This window comes from Bufo bufo, chromosome 8 (genome assembly GCF_905171765.1).
Source record: "Bufo bufo chromosome 8, aBufBuf1.1, whole genome shotgun sequence".
Taxonomy (NCBI): Eukaryota; Metazoa; Chordata; class Amphibia; order Anura; family Bufonidae; genus Bufo; species Bufo bufo.
The window spans coordinates 22234497-22260446 of NC_053396.1; the positions used below are offsets into that span (position 1 = coordinate 22234497).

A 25950-nucleotide genomic window follows, 5' to 3' on the forward strand; every position below is an offset into this window, starting at 1 on the left:
ACCGGCCAGGTGGTGATCGAGGTGCCCTTGATGGTGATTGGGTTTCTGAGTGCTTGTGCGGCTGGGCCCCTGAATTAAGTAATGTCGTGACGCCAGCACCTTGATGGTGCAAAATGTTGAGAGTGGTAGTGGTATGAAGTTAGAAGGACGAGGCAGGTTTAAATCCAACTGTGACCTTTACTATAACCACATCCAGTGATAAAACAGTCTCTGATACACATGCAAGTTGGATGCGATGAATCCCAGTAACAGGCTGTACTTGTAGTAATGTGTCAGGCTATAGTAGGTAGTTATGTACTCACTGATATTCAGCTCTTTGCCTTGCTTCAGTCTCAGTTGAGGTAGTTCAAGCCCTTATCTTCTACACACAAGTGATGCAACAGAAATCTTATCTGTCCTTTAAATAATGGTGAGGCTGCCGGACGCTAATAAGTCCTTCACCTAGAAACAAAGGTGCCTAGAGCCCAGAATAATGGCTTTGTCCTTCCTTTGTCTTTATCCAACAATAAACTTGACGAAATTCACTTGCTACTCTGGAAGAGTGAATGGTAGAATACAGACTTCACCTCTGCCTATCCTCCTGGCTTGATACTGAGATACACGATGGCTCCTCTTACTCCCAGTGACTGTAGGGCCAGTTTCACGGATCTGAGTTTCCGGAAGGACAAGTGGAACTTGAGAGAATCTGAATCTAAATGAGGCTCTATAGCGACATTCCACTATGCAAAGGCCCTCTTTGAACGAGTCAAATTGTCTTAGAGTCCTCTATAACCAGTGAGCTTGATTACTGTTCGGGGCGTATAAGCCCGGGATGGAAACTGTTGTATTGGCGATTGTGCCTTTCAAAAAGTATAGTTACAGGAGGATCCAGAGCAGAAATCAAAGGCTGACACAGAAAGGTCCACCACAGAAATGATGGCAGAAGACATGCTTTAAGGGGTTATACCATGGTTGACGTAAAGAATAAAAATGAGACATCATATAGTACATGACAGTCTCTTTCTAACAAAGCCAGAACCAGCCCTGTACCTCACATGAATCCAGGGCTTCCCCCATTAATTGCTCAAATTGCTTTGTTAGATTTATTTCAAGCTGTCAGCTCAGGGGATGTGTCCTTTCTGCAGCTCTCTCCCTATCACAGCTCGGGGTGTGGAGGGGTGTCCTTTTTGCTACAGCTGTCTCCCTACCACAGCTCTGGGGATGTGTCCTTTTAGCTGCAGCTCTCTGCATGTAACTGTCACAGCTTCCACATATATCTCCTTAGGGTCCATTCACACGTCCGTAGAATGGGTCCAGATTCATTGCTGAACGGATCCGGACCCATTCATTCTCTATGGGGCCGGAAGAGATGCAGCTGTCCGCATCTGCATTTCCGGAGTACGGCCCCGATCTTCCGGTCCGCGTCTCGCGAAAAAAATAGAACATGTTCTATTCTTGTCCGCAATTGCAGAAGTTCTATTGCAGAATAGGCAGTTCTATGGGGGTGCCGGCCGGGTGTATTGCGGATCCGCAATTTGCGGATCCGCAATACACTATGGACGTGTGAATGGACCCTTATGGAGAGCGCCTAAGTGACGTGAGGATATAGGCCAGGAAATGCTCCTCTGGAATTCTGAAAATGAGCTCTTAACAAGCTCCACCTCTAATGCCACCAGAACTTTTGAAACAGGCCTTGAGACATGACTTAGCTAATAATTAAAGGGGTTATCCCATCATAGACAATGAGGGCCTATCGCTAGGATATGCCCCCATTGTCTGATAGGTGCGGGTCCTACTTCTGGGACCCGCACCTACAAGCAGAACGGAGCGGAGAAACTTGAGGAGGGCGCACTGCGCATGCGCAGCGGCCCTCCATTCATTTCTATGGAGCCGCTGAAAATAGCCGACCGCTGGCTCGGCTATTTCCGTCGGCCCCATAGAAGTGAATGGGAGTGGTGGCCGGTCATGCGCGGTGCGCTCCCATTCACTTCAATGGGAGAGTCAGGGAGCACCGCCTGGTGGTGGGCGGACCCCGGGAAACCCGGGGTCCTCCAGCCACAACTCTCCCCAGCTCCGTTCTCCTTGTAGGTGCGGGTCCCAGCGGTGGGACCCGCACCTATCAGACAATGGGGGCATATCCTAGCGATATGCCCCCATTGTCTAAGATGGGATAACCTCTTTAAGGCTACTTTCACATTTGCGTTTTCCTTTCGGGTTTTGTAATCCGGCAGAGTTTCTCAATTGTCATTGTCAATGGGGACAAACCTGAACAAACCGAAACGGAGTGTTTCAGAATGCATTCCGTTCCGGTTTGTTGCGTCACGTGACCAGACACAAAACCGCTGCAAACTCCGGTTTTGTGTCTGGTTTGCAAAACTGAACATCAGTGTAGAGCAGAGAGTACTGGCCTAACTGGGTGAGAGGCCTAGGTCAGGATTCTGGGGATACTATATCTCCTTATGGAAAGCGTCTTATTAGCGTGAAGAGTCTTGAAGGCAAAGCAATACTGTCACAGCTTCTAGCAGTAGATAAAGCTGATGGCAGTTGAAAGATGGAACTGAGCATGTGCGACCACCTCAGAGATGTTAGTGAGGTGGACAGAAAAATAAGAATATAAACAGCGGTGCTATAGTGATGCATTGTAATGAATAACTCAGTATCTATACTAAATTTCTAATTAAATGCAATTTCAAATGTATTCAGCTCCAAGCGCTGGATAGAAAAATGTCAAATATTTTTCACAGGGCAACCCATTTAAAGGGGCACTCCGTCCAAAATTGATCTTATGCAATGTCGTGGAAATTTTTCAGAATATGACACTGCTAGAGTCCCTGAGTTAATCAAATTTCTTATTTATGGCATAGCATAATCCGTTCACCGGCACTCAATCCACCAGTGGGATCACATGTCATAACCATGATTGCGTTAAATTTGTAAAGTAAACAGTTGAGGCCTACGTATTATTAAGCCTGTTGGGAAATATTTCATAAGGACATGGGAAAGTACAGCTCCCTTGGGACAAGCAGTGACGGGGGTGGGGGTGGGGTGGGTCTCAGCACATGATATATATAAAAGGGAAGGGTCTTGGCTACAACTTTATTTCAAAAGTACATGTGAGATCTTGAAGACCGGTGTAAGCTTCTCGAGGCCGTCATGTGTGTGCCAGTACTACTACTGCTGGGAATGGTGTCCGGGCTCTGTAGCAGTGATCAGTCATGTCCGGGTGAGTACTTCATGAATACTTAAGCCTGTTGGCAAATATTTAATAAGGACATGGCTGGGAAAGTACAGCTTTCTTAGAACATGCAGTCCACCATGGGGGGGGGGGGGGGGGGGAGGGGGCATGACATATATATAAAAGAAAAGGTTTGTGGCTCCAAACTTATTCCAAAGTACTTGTGGCTTCTGGAAGACCGGTGTAAACTTCTTGAGGCCGTCATGCATGTGCCAGTACTACTACTGCTGGGAATGGTGTCCGGGCTCTGTAGCAGTGATCAGACATGTCCGGGTGAGTACTTCATGAGCAACTGATCATTACTCTTTAGGCTGTGTTCACAAGTTACAATTGCATTGTGCTTTTTGCCATGATTTTGTGAAGATCGTGACAACAGTAGCACAGATTTATGATACCACAGCCATTTTACAGCCATGTTTGAAAAATCATATGAAAAAAATTGTGTAAACACAGCCTTAAACACACGTATGTCAGGAACCAGCACAATATCTGTAAATGAACTCACCATACTGTGTATGAATGTATCTTGTATTTGTTCCTTTGGTCTTCATTTCATTTCCATTTCCATGTCTATTACATGCTTGTAATATTTTAGTTCTCCATTTTATGTGTATTTTTTATTTACAGAAGTGAAAGTTTTAGGTATTGGGGACGCTGACAAATTGTCAATTCTTCGAGGCTGCCCTGGTCATCCTGGCCTTCCGGGTCAAAAAGGAGATGTTGGGGCACCAGGAGAAAAAGGTTGGTACAAAGGGAAGAACTGCTGATCTATGAATTTACAATAAGTGGGCACACATAACATGGGGTAGTCCATGCGGCTGCTATGGGGCTCCAGTTTGGTCTTGTCCCCATTGTGATGGACGGTGAGATCTTGCACAAGGATTTGGTGGTGTCAAGCAGAGCCTGAAAGGGGCCTAATGTTTACCTTTGGTATAGGGCCCCATTCTCTATGTATGATACTGTACATAAGTCTATTGGTATTTTTTTCCAGGACAAACAGGATCTGTGGGAGGACCAGGAAAGGTTGGACCTCCAGGAGAAAAAGGTTAGTAAAGAACTTTTACATATAATAAAATAAAATGACAAATGGGAAATTCAGATTAATCTGTACTTTCGCTCTAACTGGAAGCTGGTGGCTAGTCATGGCCAATGAGACTTTTCCTACGGCTGGCCATACACATGAGTTAGCTGTTGGCCAACCGATATCTCAATGATTCCCTCATACACCTGCCTGCTCAGCTTGACCCAGTGTGCATGTGTTGTGAATGGGAAGAAGGGGGAACGTCGCTGCCAGGCACCTCTGGTGACAACTTATCTCCCGAGAACAAATGGATGGCCATGTTGATTTCCACTGCCTGATGCTCATCTCCCCTAACATCTGCTGTTGAGGGAGAATTGACAATTCCCCATATGTGTTATACAGGGAGTGCAGAATTATTAGGCAAATTGTATTTTTGAGGATTAATATTATTATTGAACAACAACCATGTTCTCAATGAACCCAAAAAACTCATTAATATCAAAGCTGAATATTTTTGGAATTAGTTTTTAGTTTGTTTTTAGTTTTAGCTATTTTAGGGGGATATCTGTGTGTGCAGGTGACTATTACTGTGCATAATTATTAGGCAACTTAACAAAAAACAAATATATACCCATTTCAATTATTTATTTTTACCAGTGAAACCAATATAACATTTCAACATTCACAAATATACATTTCTGACATTCAAAAACAAAACAAAAACAAATCAGTGACCAATATAGCCACCTTTCTTTGCAAGGACACTCAAAAGCCTGCCATCCATGGATTCTGTCAGTGTTTTGATCTGTTCACCATCAACATTGCGTGCAGCAGCAACCACAGCCTCCCAGACACTGTTCAGAGAGGTGTACTGTTTTCCCTCCTTGTAAATCTCACATTTGATGATGGACCACAGGTTCTCAATGGGGTTCAGATCAGGTGAACAAGGAGGCCATGTCATTAGATTTTCTTCTTTTATACCCTTTCTTGCCAGCCACGCTGTGGAGTACTTGGACGCGTGTGATGGAGCATTGTCCTGCATGAAAATCATGTTTTTCTTGAAGGATGCAGACTTCTTCCTGTACCACTGCTTGAAGAAGGTGTCTTCCAGAAACTGGCAGTAGGACTGGGAGTTGAGCTTGACTCCATCCTCAACCCGAAAAGGCCCCACAAGCTCATCTTTGATGATACCAGCCCAAACCCGTACTCCACCTCCACCTTGCTGGCGTCTGAGTCGGACTGGAGCTCTCTGCCCTTTACCAATCCAGCCACGGGCCCATTCATCTGGCCCATCAAGACTCACTCTCATTTCATCAGTCCATAAAACCTTAGAAAAATCAGTCTTGAGATATTTCTTGGCCCAGTCTTGACGTTTCAGCTTGTGTGTCTTGTTCAGTGGTGGTCGTCTTTCAGCCTTTCTTACCTTGGCCATGTCTCTGAGTATTGCACACCTTGTGCTTTTGGGCACTCCAGTGATGTTGCAGCTCTGAAATATGGCCAAACTGGTGGCAAGTGGCATCTTGGCAGCTGCACGCTTGACTTTTCTCAGTTCATGGGCAGTTATTTTGCGCCTTGGTTTTTCCACACGCTTCTTGCGACCCTGTTGACTATTTTGAATGAAACGCTTGATTGTTCGATGATCACGCTTCAGAAGCTTTGCAATTTTAAGAGTGCTGCATCCCTCTGCAAGATATATCACTATTTTTGACTTTTCTGAGCCTGTCAAGTCCTTCTTTTGACCCATTTTGCCAAAGGAAAGGAAGTTGCCTAATAATTATGCACACCTGATATAGGGTGTTGATGTCATTAGACCACACCCCTTCTCATTACAGAGATGCACATCACCTAATATGCTTAATTGGTAGTAGGCTTTCGAGCCTATACAGCTTGGAGTAAGACAACATGCATAAAGAGGATGATGTGGTCAAAATACTCATTTGCCTAATAATTCTGCACGCAGTGTAGTCCGCCAACATTAGAAGGTCTTGGCTGACATTATTCTATTGTGTATTGGCTAGAGTTAACATATCTCAATGTGTTTCAAATTAAAGCTGTTTGGTGCCCACATAAAAGATGCAATCATCCACAAAAGGGCATTTTCTATTTTTTTAGCTGATCTCTGGGCATGTTTATATAGGGCAGCAACAATCAGGTATGAAGGCTCATTCAGATGATTATTGTCCTTTGGCCTTTGTACAGCTCTCCAACCTTGAGGACTCTTCCAAACAGCTCCACATATCTCAACCTCCTGGACCCCTACGAGATTGGAATATTGGAGACTGATTTCCATCAGTCAGAAATTAACATGTTTATGGATCCAGAACATTGATAAGGTCAAGCTGGCCAACCAGAGTATCAGAAGATCCCCTGGTGAGCCCAGGCTCTGATATGATATGGAGCCCTTTGCTGCTCATGGAGTCCCAATATAGTTGTCGGAGACATTTTGCATTTTGTACCTACTTACAGCATGGCTTTGTTATGTGCATGAGGCCTAACAGAAAGACCCACCAGAAAAAGAGTAGGAAAGAGCAGGGGATTAACATTTCTATGAAGTCTGGGTGACTGTGTGACAGAATTATGACCCCATAGCTGGCCTGCTAACATGGCTGCTGTATATGTAGCTATTTCCTGGACATGGCATTACGGAGATAATGACCTTAAAAAACCAGGATGTAAAAATACTTCACCTTTCTACTCAGTGTGTATTTACAGATCTTTCAAACCATGGGCACATTTTAGGTGAAGTCTGATTGTACGTTCAACCATCTACCTGAACGTTGTAGGTGGGATACAACTGCTCTTATAACGCTTGCTCACATTTATATAGATATCTTTTTCTTATAGGAGAGAAAGGAGAAAGAGGGGTGACTGAGCCAGTCTATGGTAAGTTAGGTGTCTAAAGTCCATATCACTGAAAAACAATCCTACTCTAAAACATAACTTTTAATATATTGATTAAAAAATCCCACTCTGTAGTGAAATGTAAATAACAAACATATATACCGATAAAGGATGAGTATCATTAAAAGGGTGCCTGTAGGAGACACATACCATCCATCAATTTCAGTTGCCACAATTATGGTCACTTACGGTTTGTTGGTAAGACTGCACGGATGTAGTGGTCACTCACAGTAGGTTGTGATAATTCTCATTCAAGGACCGATGATGCCTGGTGATCACCCTTTTCTCATTCAAGGACCGATGATGCCCAATGATTCCAGAGTTCAGTTTCTTTGGTGATAGGACTGCTTTTAGGCATAAGGTAAAGAGGGACTCTTACCCTAACGTTCTGGAGGTCCCTGCCTAAAAGCAGTGTAATCACACTGGTGGCATCATCGGTCCTTGAATTAGAAAGGGGCGATCACCAGATATCATCGGTCCTTGAATGAGAAAGGGGTGATCACCAGGCATCACCGGTCCTTGAATAAGAAAGGGGCGATCACCAGATATCATCAGTCCTTGAATGTGAAAGGTAAATCACCAGGCATCATTGGTCCTTGAATGAGAAAGGGGCGATCACCAGGCATCATCAGTCCGTGAATGAGAAAGGGGCGATAGCCAGGCATCATCGGTCCTTGAATGAGAAAGGTGCGATCACCAGGCATCATCGGTCCTTGAATGAGAAAGGGGCGATCACCAGGTATCATCAGTCCTTGAATGAGAAAGGGGCGATCACCAGGCATCATCGGTCCTTGAATGAGAAAGGGGCGATCACCAGGCATCATCGGTCCTAGAATGAGAAAGGGGCGATCGCCAGGTATCATCAGTCCTTGAATGAGAAAGGGGCGATCACCAGGTATCATCAGTCCTTGAATGAGAAAGGTGCGATCACCAGGCATCATCGGTCCTGGAATGAGAAAGGGGCGATCACCAGGCATCATCGGTTCTGGGATGAGAAAGGGGCGATCACCAGGCATCATCGGTTCTGGGATGAGAAAGGGGCAATCACCAGGCATCATCGGTCCTGGAATGAGAAAGGGGTGATCACCAGATATCATCAGTCCTTGAATGAGAAAGGGGCAATCACCAGGCATCATCGGTCCTTGAATGAGAAAGGGGCAATCACCAGGCACCATCAGTACTTGAATGAGAATCAGCAGAAACCTACTGTGAGTGACCACTACATCTATGCAGTCTTACCACCAAACCGTAGGTGACCACAATTGTGGCAACTGAAATTGATGCATGGGATGTGTCTCATACAGGCACCCTTTTTATTATACAGCATCCTTTATTGGTATATATTTTTGTAATGCACATTTCACTACAGAGAGGGATTTTTTAAGTGATATATTAAAAGTTATGTTTTAGAGTAGGACTGTTTTTCAGTGATGAATACCTTTACCTTCCTATCCTACTAGAGCATTCAGTGTCTAAAGTCCGTATGACATGGGGTAATGATCATCCAAGTGATTGTTCCTGCTCATTGCCCTGTGTAAACACGTCCGTTGATCATCGACAAACGAGACAACGCTAGTTTGTTGTTGGTTGCAATCTTTTATGTGGACATGAAATTATTCTTTGTCGGCAGCACATTCCCTTTAAACAGGGTAGGTGTTGATGCTGACAATTATGCAGACTATACGGGACGAACCTAAGATCACCGGGAAGATAATCTGCTCTTTATGGGCAGGTTACCTTCCCATGCAAAGGGGTCCTTAGTAAGAAATTAACTTCTGTTCCACTTGACAATAAATTGACCACAAGGTCTTCTGCTTCCAGGACCCAACGTAATCATCTCTGTGGAAACCTGGCAGCTAGTATTTAATTCCCCAAAGCAACAACACAAGGGATATTAAGTATTAGACAAGTTCCACTGAACTCAGTGTTATGTCTGTGTGTTCAGAAATGCAGGGTCCTCCGGAGTGAAAGATGCTCTTTATAGCCACGTCTGATTGATGACAATCTTAAATGGGGAAGCTTAGCCGTCTATTAACTCAAAATTGACAAAAATAATTTTTTATACATGTTTCCTAGCCGCCAGGGACTGCAAAGAAATACAATATCAGGGAGCAGTCCTCAGTGACTGGTACACCATATACCCAGATGGCAGCCGGCCCCTGAAAGTCCTGTGTGATATGGACACAGATGATGGAGGATGGATTGTAAGTATGTACAACACGTGAACGGGAAGTTACAAGGAGGTAATTCATTGGGAAAATTTGGATCCATTGGTTTTTTATGGAGTTTAAACCTTAGTTTACATAGGATGAAACTTCATCTTTTCATTTCCTTTCATGTAGTTTCTAGGATAGTGGTAGCCGTCTTGTAGCATATGCTGTTTAGACCAGGACTATTCCTTTCTTTAAGTTAACCACAACCAGTAGGCATGTCTCGATAATCTGGCCTTCTCTTGCCTTTAGGTAATACAGAGACGTTGGGATGGGTCAGTAGACTTCTTCCGCACTTGGGATGCTTATAAGAAAGGCTTTGGAAGTCGGCTAAGTGAATTTTGGCTGGGGAATGAAAATATTAATCAAATAACTTCAACAGGTAATGAGGAACCTGTAGATCATCTCCTATTTTTTTCTGCTTGTTGCTGGACCCATTACTGTGCATCAAAGATTGAAGGATCTATAAGTGGCTGTTGCTGGCTTGTTATAGACAAGTTGACCTGGTGCTCCAGTATTTGATGACACTGCTCATGATCTTCCCTGATTTAGAAAGGTGTTGGAAATTGATTAAATTAGAGTTTTGGAGGTCTGTATCTACCCAAAGTTGAATTTACATGAGAGCCATATTATTCTACAGATCACCCACCATCTCTTGTGGGCCATACCTAGTGACTATATAGGGCTAAAGTAGGCCATACACATAAGATAGCTGTTGGAGTAATGCTGCTCGATACCCTCACTCCCCCAGGCATGATATGTACTTCTCAGATCTTTTCTGGAGTAACGGGCAGTGGACATGGATCAATTCTGCCAGCTAATCAGTTTGGTTTTGGGGTAATCCTATGGGTGTTGTCTGGCATTTGTTCTTTAACCCGTGTACAAGCTTCTACCTCCTGGAGTAGTCCTTGTGTGGTTGGCAGCTGACTCATGGACATCAGAGATACCGATGCAAAGCATCAAAGTATCTGGCAACACTCATAGTCAGGGCAGGCAGAGTTTGTGAATATCTGAGAAACTAATCCAAGGTCAGGACAGGCAGACTATCAAGCGTCAACAAACAGGAATTTAGTACACAGGCAGACAGACAGCACACCTTCACTGGTTAACTAGACAACTAAGAACCTCAGAAGCTTAGGCACCCTCCCATTGGGAAAGGTGCCTTAAGGTTGTTCTCTGGGAATTATTTAAAATGGTCAAGAGCAACCTTTCATAGAATGTGAGTGGTACTAGTTGCCTCCACTTGTAGGGCTGCCTAGGGGAGTGAGAGGGCAGGGCCTCATTATATACCCCATTGCTCTTCATGGATGGAAATTATGTAAACATGCCTATGATAGGCCATCATGGCTGAGCAGACTGACAGAAAAACTCACCAATATGTAGTATATGCAAGTGCCAGAGCATAATGTGTAGTGAGACCATAGCCCCTCACCCCCTAAGCAGCTCTGCACGTGGTGGCAACCAGTCCTGCTTACATTTTAGGACACGTTGTTGACGGCCATTTTAACAAACTCCTGCAGAACCCCTTTAAGTAAAGGGAAGGTAGGGGAAGACTTGTGTGCACAAACTGGCCTGCTAAGAGCCAGGAAGCGTGCACATGGTGTACGGGAGGAGGAAACAAGCCGGGCAGCAAGGCACATTTTGCAGGCTGCCAGAAGAAAATAAGACTTTGGAGGTGAGCCCAGCTATGGGAGAAGATGAGGAGGGACTGAGGCTCCAGGCCTGACTGGAGGAGTAGGACAGTAGTGGGCATGGACCGACTTGCTAACATCTGTTAATAAGAACAGAGGCCTTGGCCTGAATGCAGGGACCATTCTCAGATCTCTGCTGAACTTATGGTTGAATAGACTGGTTTACTCTGAGACAAAAGTGTTGTGTGGTCTCCTCTATGTTGTCGGAATGAGATGAGTTTTGGAAATGCTCTTCAAGTCTATTGCCATGTTTTTGCATTTTCGTTTTCATAAAACTCCTTTGTATATCTTTCTCTAGGAACATGGGAATTCCGTGTTGATCTACAAGATTTTGAAGGTAAAATGGTGTTCGCCAAGTATGCAAGCTTCAAAGTGTTGGATGAATCTGAGAAATACAAATTATTAATTGGACCATTTCAAGAAGGAACTGCAGGTGAGAGACAATTTTGCCAAAGTATACTTCATACAGTTTGGTTTAAGTCCATATAAAAATAACCTCTAGTACGCTGGCTGGAAGGAAGCAGTAAGCTAAAACTGTATATGAATACAATGTGTGTATTGAAATTGATTTGATTCAACTTTATTGTCATTACACATGTAAATACAGGGTAACGAAATACAGTTTGCATCTAATCAGAAGTGCAAAGGGCAGCAGTGCAATAAAAACAAGTTATATACAGATAAGGATAGTGTAGAAAGTAGGAATAGTTATGTACAGATTATGTACCTATAAGTTAAGTATACAGGTGTTTATATTGCTATATAGAGAGCAAATATACAGATGTACTATGGAGAAATATACAGATGTACTGATATATACATATATACAGATAAACTGTTCTATTGCTATACAGATGGCAAATACACAGATATACTATGAACAAGTTATACGCGTGCGCTACGTATATATACAAATTTACAGATGTATAGTAAACAGATCTGAAAAATGCTATGAATAAAGCTCCAGAAGTGGAAGAGTAGCGCTATGGACAGACTATAATAGTGAACAATGTAAGTGTAAGTACATACTATAATAGCTGAGACTAAGCTATGACAGTGTCCCAACTATAGCCGTAACCAATATGAAAATGCCGTGAATGTTGAGAATGAATGACAGTCATGATCATGGTCATAGGAAGAGATGGAGGGAGGAGGAGTGTAGAGAGTTAAGTGAGTATGGATGAAAGGGTTCAGCAGTGGACTGAGTTCAGTAGGGTGACAGCTGTGGGGAAGAAACTGTTCCTAAACCTGCTGGTTTTAGTCTGAAGGTTCCTGTAGCGCCTCCTTGAAGGAAGTAACTGGAAGAGTTTATTGGCAGGATGAGAGGAGTCCCTAAGAATGATGCGTGCCCGACGTAGACATCTTTTTTTCTGAACATCCTCAATAGTGGGAAGGGGAGTCCCTGTGATGCGTTGGGTGGTTTTCACCACCCGCTGCAGCACCTTGCGGTCAGCAACAGAGCAATTCCCATACCAGACTGTAACACAGTTGGTCAGGTTGCTCTCTATCGTACAGCGAACCTTCTTCACCAGGCTGGAGATGTTGGTTGACCAGGACAGATTCTCAGAGATGTAGGTCCCCACGAACTTAAATCTGGAAACCCGTTTAACAGCTATACCATTTATGTGGATGGAGTCATGGGTGTATCTCCTCTCCTTTCTGAAGTCCACAATGAGCTCTTTTGTTTTGCTGGTATTCAGGAGCAGGTTATTGTCAGCGCATCACACAGCTAGGTGCTTTACCTCTTCCCTATAGTCAGACTCATCGTTGTCAGTGATGAGACCAATCACCGTGGTGTCATCTGCAAACTTGATGATGGAACTGGATCCATACCTAGGCCTGCAATCATCGGTGAAAAGGGAGTAGAGGAACGGGCTCAGCACACAGCCCTGTGGAGTGCCAGTGTTGAGTGTGATGGTGGAGGAACTGTTATTTCCTGACCTAACATGCTGGGGTCTGTTGGTCAGAAAGCCCATGATCTAGTTACAGATAGGATTGCTGATTCCAAGATCAAAAAGTTTAGTGATCAACTTGAATGACTGTATTGAATGCTGAGCTGAAATCAACAAACAGCATTCTTGCATAAGTATTCTTGTTGTCCAGGTGTGAGAGTACACAATGAAAAGTTGTACATACAGCATCCTCTGTACTCCTATTACTTCGATAGGCAAATTGGTGAGGATCCAATGTGGGGGGCAAGCATAACTTTAGGCGCTCAAAGCACTTCATAACTATAGCGTGAGTGCTACAGGGCGATAGTCATTGGTTAAAGATGTCAGTGAAGACCCCTGCAAGGTGCTCAGCACATGCTCGAAGCACACGTCCAGGAATGCCATCAGGGCCAGCAGCTTTGCAAGCGTTGATACTGCTCAATGCGTTATGGACATCTATGACGGTGAGAGTGAAGGTATGGCAGTCATCAGAGGGTAGGGTTTTGGCAAACTTTTCCTTATTGTCCTTATCAAAATGAGCTTAGAAGTAATTTATCTCATTGAGAGAGGACACAGTCATGGCTGTCTGTGTGGAATTGCTGAGCTTATAGTCAGAGATGGCCTCAATGCCCAGCCAGATGTGTCGTGGGTCAGAGTTGACAAAGTGTTCCTCCACCTTCAGCTTGTAGCTGTGCTTGGCCTTCTTGATGCCCCACTTCAGGTCTTCCCTGGACATACTGTAGGCCTGAGCGTCACCTGATCTGAAGGCAATCTTATGTGCCTTTAGTAGAAGCCGCACTTCCTTGTTCATTCATGGTTTCTGATTTGGGTACATTGTGATCTGCTTTTCTGTGGTAACATTGTGGTGTTGATGTATTCCAGTACTGAGTACGTGTAAGAGTCGATGTTAGTGCGAGAACCACAGGTGGCCTGAGAGGCAAACATGCTCCAGTCTGTGTCTTTAAACCTGTCCTGGAGTGCAGAATCTACCCCCGCTGGCCACACCTTGATTGTCTTCACTGATGGTTTCGCACGGTTGATAAGCAGCCTGTACTTTGGGGGCTGAGAAACAAAGAAAGGTGATCAGACTGTCCCAGGTGGGGAAGGGGCGTTGCCTTGTAGGCTCCAACAATGTTTGTATAGACATGGTCCAAGGTCTTATCCCCTCTAGTATGGCAGGAGACATGTTAAAGAAATTTAGGTAGCACTGACCCTAAGTTAGAGTGGCTAAAGTCACCCGCTACAATAAATGCAGCCTCAGGGTGTGCAGATTGTTGTTTTCTGATGACCACATGAAGTTCGTTCATAGCAGGCTTGGAATTAGCATCCGGTGGGATATATGCAGCTATTATTATAGTGGAGGAGAACTCCCTCGGCAGATAGAACGGTCTACACTTAACCATGAGATACTCTAGGTCAGCTGAGCAGTGTTTCCCAACAATGACAGAGTTCGTACACCAAGCCTTGTTAACATAAATGCACAGTCCTCCGCCTCTTGTCTTACCGGAATCATCTGCTATTCTGTCCGCCCGGAGAATATGGCGTCCGACCAGCTCGACAGCAGTGTCAGATATTCCACTGTGTAGCCATGTTTTCATGAGTATCATGACATTACAATGCATAAGTGTCCTGTTGTCAGTGATCCATAGTCGTAACTCATCCATTTTGTTCACCAGTGACCGCTGTGAGACAGTGACAGGTCTCATGCAGGTTGGAGGCAAGGAAGGGGTGGATAGTGCGGTCCACGCCCCTATTCCACCACAGATGAGACCAGCTGGATATAGTCAGGCTGGCATAAAGCACCTCCCAGTGTGTCAGAAAGGGGGAAGTGTGTTACCTGTAGACAGAGGCCTGGAGGCTCTGTCTGTGTGGTCTCAGCTGGGCAAGGCTGAGGGACCACAAGGCTGGGAGATAGCCTGGAGGTGGGGGACAAAGCGACGCCTTGGAGGGTTGCAGGGCTATAGTCAGGCGGACTACTAAGCCCCAATACCCCACAAGAGACATTGATCTGGTGGACAGAGGCCTGGAGGCTCTGTCTGTGTGGTCTCAGCTGGGCAAGGCTGAGGGACCACGAGGCTGGTAGATAGCCTGGAGGTGGGGGACAAAGCGACGCCTGGGAGGGTCGCAGGGCTATAGTCAGGCGGACTACTAAGCCCCAATCCCCCACAAGAGACATTGGTCTGGTGGACAGAGGCCTGGAGGCTCTGTCTGTGTGGTCTCAGCTGGGCAAGGCTGAGGGACCACGAGGCTGGGAGATAGCATGGAGGTGGGGGACAAAGCGACGCCTGGGAGGGTCGCAGGGCTATAGTCAGGCGGACTACTAAGCCCCAATCCCCCACAAGAGACATTGGTCTGGTGGACAGAGGCCTGGAGGCTCTGTCTGTGTGGTCTCAGCTGGGCAAGGCTGAGGGACCACGAGGCTGGGAGATAGCATGGAGGTGGGGGACAAAGCGACGCCTGGGAGGGTCGCAGGGCTATAGTCAGGCGGACTACTAAGCCCCAATCCCCCACAAGAAATACTGAACTGGAGACAGTGGGCGTACTGTGCTCTGTACAGCCAGGAGACTGTGGTACATTGGCTGACAAAGCCGCATGGGTTCACAGGGTGTGAAGTGTGTCTTAGGTGAGTCAGGAAACTCTGTGTTAGTTAGAGCCTAGCCTGGCAAGTGTTTATTATTTGATGTGGATGTCACATGTGTTTAGGTGAAGCTGCGACTTCAGGATGACCTGTAATGGTTGGAGTGTGTAAAATAAAGCACGAGTTTGGACATCATATCCGTGTCTGGTGAAGTAACCTGTGAGAATGACCCCCGGAGAAGAGCTAACTCCCACACCGCACATTAGCAAGGAAAATGCTGGGTAAAGAAAGCCGATACGGTGTTAGCCTTAGCTTAGCTGTTAGCTTGCCCTGCCTTTGTTTGCGGTCCCTGCGCCGTCTTTGAGCACTTCCGGTCGGCCGAGTAGCCTGCAAAGCGTCGGGTGTTCTTCTTATTTGAGGGATGAGTCGAAGGTTGCTGATAAAACAGTCGGAGTTGTGTAATCCTATATCCAAAAGCTCTTGTCGGGTGTAAGATGTAAAAGCAAAGCTGCTCTGAACGAAATAACCACTGTCAGCATGATCAACCCTATTAAACTGGGCATACTGCTTGGTAGGGTTGATCATGCTGATTAAAACGATACCTTTCTTTTGTCTGTATATTAAACAGCTGGAGAGATATCTGCATTTTATTTATATGCAAATGAGCATGTTGGAGTACCAGCAGGCAGGACTGCATTCTTGGAGCACTGCTTTTGTAACAGCCCTGTGTTCTGCGCATTCCCTCTCCCCTTGATTGACAGGGCTAGACATTAGCATGCTGAGCTGTGTCGTAGCATGTACATCTCATATACACTACTTACTATAGCCTTACTATGTTAAAGGGGTTGTCCGGGTTCAGAGCTGAACCCGGACATCCCTCCATTTTCACCCCGGCAGACCCCCTGACTTGAGCATCGGAGCAGTTCATGCTCGGATGCTCTCCTTTGCCCTGCGCTAAATCGCGCAGGGCAAAGGCATTTTTTGGAGATCCGGTGACATACCGGGGCTCTCCATGGGGCTGCCAGGAACCCCGGTGACGTCACCGGCACTGATGGGTGGGATTAAGCGCTGCCCTAGCCAGTAAAACGGCTAGGGCAATGCTAAAGCCCGCCCATCAGAGCCGGTGAGGTCACCGAACACACTGCCGGGCGGAAGTTTCCGCCCGGCAGTGTGTTATTGAAAACAAAAGAGCCCGTGCCCTGCGCGATCCAGGAGAAAGTTTTATATTTTCTTCTTCAGTTATTTTTTTTCCTCCCTCATTTAACCCATAATAAAAGGCTATAGCTTTACTATATTGAAAATAGAGACTTTCTATAATTAGAATGCTAATACAATTACTGATGTCCTTATAATCATATATTGTGCTTGTCAATGAACCAGTAACATGTAATCTTTCTAAGCATAGAAAACCTCTATTCTCGATATAGTAAGGCCATAGCCATTTATTATGGGTAAAATGAGGGAGAAAAAAAATAACTGAAGAAAAAAAATGTAGAAGTCTCCCCCAGGATTTTAACCTGGGACATCTATATGCAAGACTAACCATTACCTCCAGGATTGCCTTATCATATTGAGAATAGTGGTTTTCTATACATGGAATTAAACATTGTGATGGAAAGGGTGTGGAGGGGTAAGCAAAGGAAGACTTTTGGTACAACCACATGGATACAACCACATACAAAACACAGCAGAGCTGCCTGATGTACTCAGTATATTGGGCAGACTAGATGGGCCAAATGGTTCTTATCTGCCGACACATTCTATGTTTCTATGTTTCTATGTGGTTGTACCCTTTTTGTGTTTGGAGGCAAAACCATAATTTAGGGTGCAGTCTGAGCTTTTATATTGGGCTCTACCTCTTCTATGTACATGACTAATTGCTAAGAGTGGAATTTTCAGTAAAATGAAGTCAATAGATGGTGACTATGAAGGCCAGTGAACCTTTAATGATTCTGATATTCAATATGTGTCTGTCATTTTGCAGGAGATTCTATGAGAGGTCTAAACAACATGAAGTTTACTACTAAAGATGAAGACAACGACCTTTCTGAGGACAGTTGTTCCATAACGTTTAAAGGCGGCTGGTGGTATAGCAATTGTCACTGGGCAAACCTTAATGGACTCTACCACCTAGGAGAGCACACATCCTATGCAGATGGCATCAACTGGAAGACTGCCAGAGGGCATAACTACTCGTACAAGCATGCAGAAATGAAGATTAGGCCTGTTTAGATGGAGGAACAGTCCCAGCAATTTATGGATTTTCAAATATTTGCTCAAAATGTATTGTATTGATTTTATAAAAGTATTTATGGATGCCAAAGCTCAGTGTGGGTGCCCCTGACTGCACAGGCCTGGTGGGTGAAGGGTTCAGTTTGGCTTGAGTAGGCTGAGTGTATTGGCTACTAGGCTTTCCTTCACCTGGGGAAACTATTACATTTTCTGCTCTAGACCAGTATCTAAATACTCTGACCAATGTGCGGTGGCCCAGAACCCAGAGCACATGTCACACCAGCTTCCCCTCCCCATAGTTAGTCCTTGTAAATAGCTCCCTATAGATCTGGTTCTAGGTAGGACTCGGAAAGTGTAGACATCCTGGGCCCAAGTGGAAAAGCAATGACTGGACCTCTAAATACCATAACTAACGATGAGTCAACATGACGGCATTTCTAATGCCAATATCCTATATATAAAATGTATGTAAATCAATAAATCTATGACATTCCTATATTTTCATTGGCTGCTTTATTGATATGAGTTTCAGGAACTTCTTTTGATTAAAACAGGATTATGGGCCTCATATATCACAACTGTCTACAGAACCTACCCCACCTACCATGAGCCATTTATAATTCAATTTATAATAATAGTCATATTTTTTGTGTCAGTGCTTCCCATAAGGAGAGACCCATCTCCTCCTGTTTATGGGGAAACTCTGATTGTCACGTAGTATTAGGCCGGGATACACGTCAGAGAATTTAATGAGGATTTAGACACAGAATCTGCACCTAAATCCTGAACATGTGCTCATAGCTTGTAAGTTATACCCAGTTATTTATCTGAGAGGACGGAGCGTGACTCCCACCAAAGGGAGCATCTCAAGACACCAGATGTGGCATTGAAGCCCAAGCAGGAAGACATGTCCACCACAGGAATGATGGCATGTAGTCCCTGAAGAAGACATGTTTTAAATGGATTGGTCCATCTTGCACATTGATAGCATATCTCTAAGATATGCCACGGATGTCAGATAGGTGGGGGTCCTACATCTGGCACCTGCACCTATTTCTAAAATGCGGCCCCCAAAGTGAACGAGGGTGCATGCACTACATACACTTCTATGGGGGTGCTGAAAATAGGCTATCGCCAGCTTGGCTATTTCCAAAACTCTCATAAAGGTGAATAGCAAGGTGTTTGCGCTTGCGCGGCACGTTCTCAAATCACGTCTATGAGAGTTCCAGAAATAGCTGAGTTCTTTACAGGACTCCCATAGAAGTTAGTGGAGAGCATGCCACGCATGTGCCATGGTGATATGCTACCAATGTGTGAGAGGAGCAAACCCCTTTAAGGAGTTAACTCATGATTATTATTTAAAAAAAATATGTAAAAAATTGAAATCAGACATATAGTACATAATAATCTCTCGGTGACAAAGCTATAACCAGCCCTATACCTCACATGGATCCAGAGATCTCCACATTCATTGCTCCAATTGCTCTACTAGGGTTATTTAACATGCCCTTTTTGCAATGACACTCTCCCTATCACAGCTCAGGAGCCTCGAGTCCTTTCTGCTGTAGCACTTTGCCTATCACAGCTTAGGGGGAGTTTCTTTTCTGCTGCAGCTCTCTCCCTATCACTGCTCAGAAGGTGTGTCCTTTTAGTAGCAGCTCTCTGTATGTAACTGTTACAGCTTCTAACAGTACTAATGGCAGTTGAAGGAAGAAATTGAGCAATGTGCAACCACCTAAGAAATGCTAGGTAGACATAGAAAACTGGAAAATAAACAGCGGGTAGCTCTATGCTAATTTATTTTATTGAATAACTTAGTAGCTATACTAAATTTCTAATTACATATAATTTCAAATATTTTGAGATCCAGGTGCCAGTTTGAAAATTATAAAATATTTTCCATGGGACAACCTCTTTAAAGGAGCAGTCCATCCAAAATTGATCTTCTGCAATGTTGTGGAAACTCTTTAGGATATGATAACTTTTTGTGAGTAGTGTATGTGGATCTTGGACTCCTCGTTAGGGATATTTGGCTTTCGGTTGAAATTTATGGAAAATGTTAAAAGTTCACACTACAGTTATAATATGTCATGAAAGTAGGGCATTTCAGTAGAAGGAGCAATGGTGATTTCCTCATCTCCAACAATTTATTGAAACAAAAGCCAACACCAGTGGTGGGTCTACCTCCACAAAAATGTCACTGTCTCAAAAACTTGTCATGTGGCCTTCAGCATCAATTACAGCTTGACAACGATGTCTCATGCATTTCACAAGTTGACTTATTGTCTGCTGAGGCATGGCATCCCACTCTTCTTGAAGGGTTGCCCTCAGGTCATTGACGTTCTGGGGTACAGAGTTACAAGCCTCTACACGGCGACCCAGCTGATCCCACAGGTTTTCAATGGAATTCAGGTCTGGAGGAAGTGCAGGCCACTCCATTTGAGGTACCCCAGTCTCCAGCAGCCGTTCCCTAATAATGTGACCTAAATGAGCTGTTGGATTGTCCTCCATGAAGATGAAATTAGGCCTGTGTTGTTCATGCAGAGACACAATGACTCGATTAATGATGTTATTCAAGAAGTATGGGCTTGTCACTGTACCATTAACAGTGTAGGGCAGTTCTGTATTGACTAGACACTCCTGCCCACACTGTAACACCACCACCACCAAATGCTCATCTGGTGACAACAGTGACTGATGCGCTCTCCTTGACGTTTCCAACAATGTTGGTGGCCATAATTTCTGCTCAGCATTGACTTTCATCAGTGAACAGCACTAAGGCCTACTGGTCCCTCATCCTGCGAAGATGCTCCCTGGCCCATGCAAGACGATGATGCCTGTGGTCAGATACCCTTCCAGGTCATCTAGCATGCAGACCACGCTGATGTAAATGGTTTTGATTTGTCTGATGTGACACTTGGGTGCCTCTCACCTTCCTTAAATGTGCCTGGAGTTGTGTGGCATTCATCATCCGGTTCCGCAGGGCATTGTTCACAATGAAGCGGTCATAAGTGTGGGATGTGGCTAAAGAACAACTCTTCCAGTCTCTCTGTTGCAACCTGCTGATGACACTCTGACACTCTAAGCTCAGTGGCCACTTCTGTCTGAGAACATCCTGCTTGAAGCTTTGCAATGGCGAGGTATTGTTGATCAATTGTTAGGCGTTGTCTTGGTCTCATTATGTCAAAATGTGAACAGCATGATGAGGAGGACTGTTTAAATACCAATTCTAAGTAAACCAGGAAATTTATTGGCCGATTCATGGATCAAACACTGGTTGTGAATTTTGTCATCAACCACTTCCCAACCGCCCATTGACTATAAACCTCCTGGGCGGTCGGGTTTATCTCTGAATGGACGTTCTGGAACGTCCTTTCAGAGATGGCAGCTGCACGCTAATTGTGCAGCTGTCGAGCCGGGGGCCTGTGGTCAGTAACAGCAGGGCACCCCAGAGAGAAGGCAGGGACCGTTCCTGGGTGTCCCTGCCTTCTAGATCACTGTATGCTATGCTGCTTCCTGTCCCGGCCCGGTGGTCATGTGACCTCCGGGGCCAGGAGAGTGCAGGAGCTGTTTGGTATTCCATAGATCTCAGTCAGCCCTGCGCTGTAAATGCTGTATAGCCTCTCTGGGGGGTGTATTTCCCCTGTAACTGGGGCTACTATGTCATCCCCAGTTACAGGAGAAATCAATAGTAAAAAAAAATGAAGTTAAATGTCCCCCAGAGGTCTTGAATGACCTTATGGGGTTAACAAAGTGTAAAATGAAAAAAAAAATGAAAAAAAAATAGTGTTTTATAAAAAATAAAATTAAAAAAGTTTCACATTTAAAAAAAAAAAAAATTCCCCCCAAATCCGTTATTTTAAAAATGTTAAAAAAAGAAGAGAAAAAAATATAGACATATTTTGTATCACCGCGTCTGCGATGACCGGCTCTATAATATCATATGATCTACCCCATCAGGTGAATGCTGTAAAATAAATAAATAAACATTGTGCCAATGGTAAATAAACATTTAGTGAGCTCACCTCCCAAAAAACATAGTGTTAATCAATCAAAAAGTCGTATGTACCCTAAAATGGTAGCAATAAAAACATCACCTCATCCCACAAAAAATGAGCCCCCCCCACACAAGACCATAGCCAGAAAAAAAAAAAATATGGCTCTATGAAAATTGCAACACAAAAAAAAAATAGACATATTTGGTATCATTGCGTCCGTAATGACCATAAAAACCAAATGGCGCTCCTTGCCTTCTGTGCCCTGTTGTGTGCCCAAACAGCGGCATATGACCACATATGGGGTGTTTCTGTAAACTGCAGAATCAAGCTAATAAATATTGATGTTTGTTTTGTTGTTAACCCTTGATGTGTTCCAAGGAAAACCTGCAAAAAAGTGACATTTTGAAATTTCACCTCTATTTTGCTTTAATTCCCGTGGAATACCTAACGGGTTAGTAGCAACATTTCTAAAACCAGTTTTGAATAGTTTGAGGGGTGTCATTTCTAAAATGGGGTCATTTATAGGTTGGTTCTATTATGTAAGCCCGACAAAGTGACTTCAGAACTGAACTGGTCCTTAAAAAAGTTTCAAAAATTGCTTCTAAAATTCTAAACCTTCTAGTGTCCTAAAAAAATAAAATTACATTACTAAAATGATGTCAACATAAAGTAGACATATGGGAAATGTTATTTAATAAATATTTTATGAGGCATCACTATCTGTCTTAACCCCTTAAGGACCCTGGGATTTTACATTTTGGCGTTTTCGTTTTTCACTCCCCGCCTTCCCATAGTCCTAACTTTTTTATTTTTATATTCACATAGCCTTATGAGGACTTATTTTTAGCGGGACAAGTTTTACTTTCTGATGGCACCATTTATGGTTGCATACCATGTAGTAGGAAGCGGGAAAAAAACTCCAAATGGGTTAGAATTGGGGAAAAATGCAATTCTGATAAAAGTTTTTATTTTTTTTACACTGTACACTATGCGGTAAAATTGACCTGTTATCTTCACTCTCCAGGTCAGTACGGTTCCAACGATACCACACATTTTAATACTGAAAAAAAATGTAAACCTTTGAGGAAAAACATATATTTTTTTTATAACCATATTCTGACCCCATTAACTTTTTTGTAGCTATATGTACTGGGCTGTGTGAGGGCTCATTTTTTGCGGGACGATCTGTTCTTTTTAGTGATACCAATTTCAAGTGTGTGCGACTTTTTGATCACTTTTTAATTATAAAAAAATTATTGGGTAGTTGAAGTGACAAAAGTTACTTTTTTTTTTTAAACTTTTTTTGGGGTGACAATAACTGGCAATCATTCAATTGCCCATAGTATTCAGTGTTGGCTAAATAGCCATCATTGAAGACTTCATTTGCACTATATCAATACAGGGCTGCCACCTAGTGACCTATATTGATATATACATCTAATTGACTCTGAAGCCTTCTTAAGGCTTTGGTCAATTAGCTCAAGATAACCGATTCCCCGATCTCAGCCAGGGAAAGCTGTTACCGGACCGAAAGCGCGCGACTTCTGGTTCCGGTCTGCGCAGATGCCGTGGTCACATTTGACCACGGCATCTGAAAGGTAAGATGTATGCGATCAGCCTTATGGCTGGTTGCATCCATATGCTGCGGGTCTCTGCTATTTAAAATAGCAGAAATCCTGCGGCTAAGGCGTCCTCTGCATGCGCAAGCTGGCGCCATGTTTAGGGATCGGACCCATGGCGTACAGCTGCGTCATGGGTCCTTAAAGAGTTAAAAGCAGAGAGATTAAAATTTTGAAAACAGTGAATTTTTTCACACTTTAGTTAACTTTTGGATTTTATTTTTTGAAATAAAGGTAAACCATATTGACTCAAATTTATCATTAAAATGAAGTACAATGTGTCACGAGAAAACAATCTATGAATGGCTTGGATAAGTAAAAGCGTTCTAAAGTTATTACCACATAAAGTGACATGTCAGATTTGCAAAATTAGGCCTGGTCAGGAAGGGGGTAAATGGCCCGGTCTGGAAGTGGTTAAGCTCCTTGATAGAGAACAGCAACAGCAAAAAGTACTGAAACATTGAAACATTAAAAGTTTAGAGAAGGTCAGATTAAGTTCTCCTGTGAATATCCCTAACTTTTTGTAAGTAGTGTCTGACACGAAATCACAAAAACCTTTCCTGTTTTTGGTCAATTAGGATTACCATAATTATTATTATTTGCCAAATGCCAGAATAATGAGAAAGAGAATGTTTTAAGGCATTTTTATTACTTTATGCAAAGTCAAAAGTTTACATACATTTCATTAATATTTGGTTCCATTGCCTTTAAACTGTATGACTTGGGTCAAACGTTTTGGATATACTTCCACAAGCTTCTCACAATAGTTGGTTGGAATTTGGGCCCATTTCTCCTCCTGACAAAACTGGTGTAACTGAGCCATGTTTGTTGGTCGCCTTGCTCACACCTGCCTTTTCAGCATTGCCCACAAATTTTCAATAGGATTGAGATCAGGGCTTTGTGATGGCCACTCCAATACATTGACTTTGTTATTCTTAAGCCACTTTATAACCAGTTTGGCAGTATGCTTCGGGTCATTGTCCGTTTTGAAGACCCATTTCCACCCAAGCTTTAACTTCCTGGCTGATGTCTTGAGATGTTGCTTCAGTATTTCCACATAATAATTTTTTTTCCTTCAAAAGAAATCTAAAAACCCACCTCTTCAGACAAGCCTACAACCAGTGACCCTGCTGCCTCTATACCGCCATGACCAACTTCACCCTCTCCTACTGTGTCCTTCTCCCATACCATGTAGATTGTAAGCCCTCACAGGCAGGGCCCTTTCTCCTTCTGTACCAGTTTGTAACTCGTTTTGTTCATGCTTAGTGCAATTGTCTGTATTATGTATGTGCACCGCTTATCATATGTACAGTGCTATGGAATGAATGGCGCATTAATAATAAATAACAATAATAATAAATAATCTTCTTTCCTCATAATCAGGCTCGGACTGGCCCACTGGGGGGGTGGGGGATTCCTTGGTAGGCCCCCAGTCTCCTGCGCCGGAGATAAGACGGAGGAGTAATTATTTCTCCTTTCTCAGGAGAGATAATTATTGTAGCCACTAGGTGGCAGTATCGCACAGTGATGCAGCCTCCTACTGGTGTACATTGTAGAGGAGGCCTGCACTATCTTCTAGACTTCTGGGCTACTGGCTGTGAAGGAGGAGAGAACATGTCTGGCCATCCTCCTGCCCTCCCTGCTGTCAGGAAACTGTGGCTGCTGGAGAGAAGGACTCCTCTGCGGTGCTGGGCTGATTTCTCAGTATTGAGCTGTAGGAGACTGTAAGGGGGAAATAGGGTATTTGTTTATAGCAGACACAGATCTATGAATGTGTGCTGCTCTCTGCAGAGTTCAGAGTGGCATTGGGTGGACTCTGCCCTAGGTCCCCCCAATGCCTCTGCTTTAGGTGCACCCCCATAAGTGCCCCAGCTCCAGATGCTCCCACTCTAAAAGCACCCCTAATATTGAATCTTCTCCAGTTGCCTCCCTAATACTTCTGCAGCTGCTTCAGGATCCCCACTATTACCCTGCCTCAGGTGACCCCAATGCCTCTGCTTTAGGTGCACCCCCCAAATGCACCACTAATATTGCCTTTTCTTCCAATTAACCCTGCTCCAGGATCCCCACTATTACCCTGCCTCAGGTGACCCTAATGTCTCTTCTTCAGTTATGACCCTCCGTTTGTGCCCTTTGCTCACGTTGCTCCTCTAGCACCTTTGCTTGGGCTTGGTTAAAGGTTATGACCTACAAAGGGGGTTGGACTTATGCCCGAAAAAATCTGCACAGTGCGTCACATTCTCCAGTATTGACACAAATGGTTTACATGGCGGCAGTGATGATATTCCGTATTTACAGGCATCACTGCTGCCATGTAAAGAGATACTGGTGGTGCAGTGGTGGAGGATTTTAAGGGGTTGTCCAGGTTTTCAAGTTATCCTCTCCACACCTCTGCGACCCCCACTGATCCCAGGAACGGGTCCTGTTCCCCCTTTTTATGGTGTGACAGGCCACACATATGCCCTGCTACTCCATTTATTCTCTTTGGGACCACTGGAAATACCCAGAGCTGTACTCTGCCATCTCCGGCGGCCCCATATAGAGAATGGATGGAG

The 25950-nt window shown here is 44.1% G+C and overlaps 1 protein-coding gene across 3 annotated transcripts in view; it reads left to right on the forward strand.

Moving 5' to 3' along the window:
* Positions 1 to 3109: 3109 nt before the first annotated feature.
* The window catches only part of LOC121009277 (ficolin-1-like), a 41784-nt gene continuing 18943 nt past the window's right edge, over positions 3110 to 25950 (forward strand). The window contains exons 1-4 of one of the 3 annotated variants that reach the window (XM_040442282.1): positions 3110 to 3202; positions 3842 to 3955; positions 4206 to 4259; positions 7080 to 7118. In XM_040442282.1, coding sequence (XP_040298216.1) covers positions 3133 to 3202; positions 3842 to 3955; positions 4206 to 4259; positions 7080 to 7118 — 277 coding nt within the window. In that variant the 5' untranslated portion in view covers positions 3110 to 3132. The remainder of the gene's footprint in view (positions 3203 to 3841; positions 3956 to 4205; positions 4260 to 7079; positions 7119 to 25950) is intronic. The other 2 variants (XM_040442281.1, XM_040442283.1) reach the window with 2 other exon arrangements.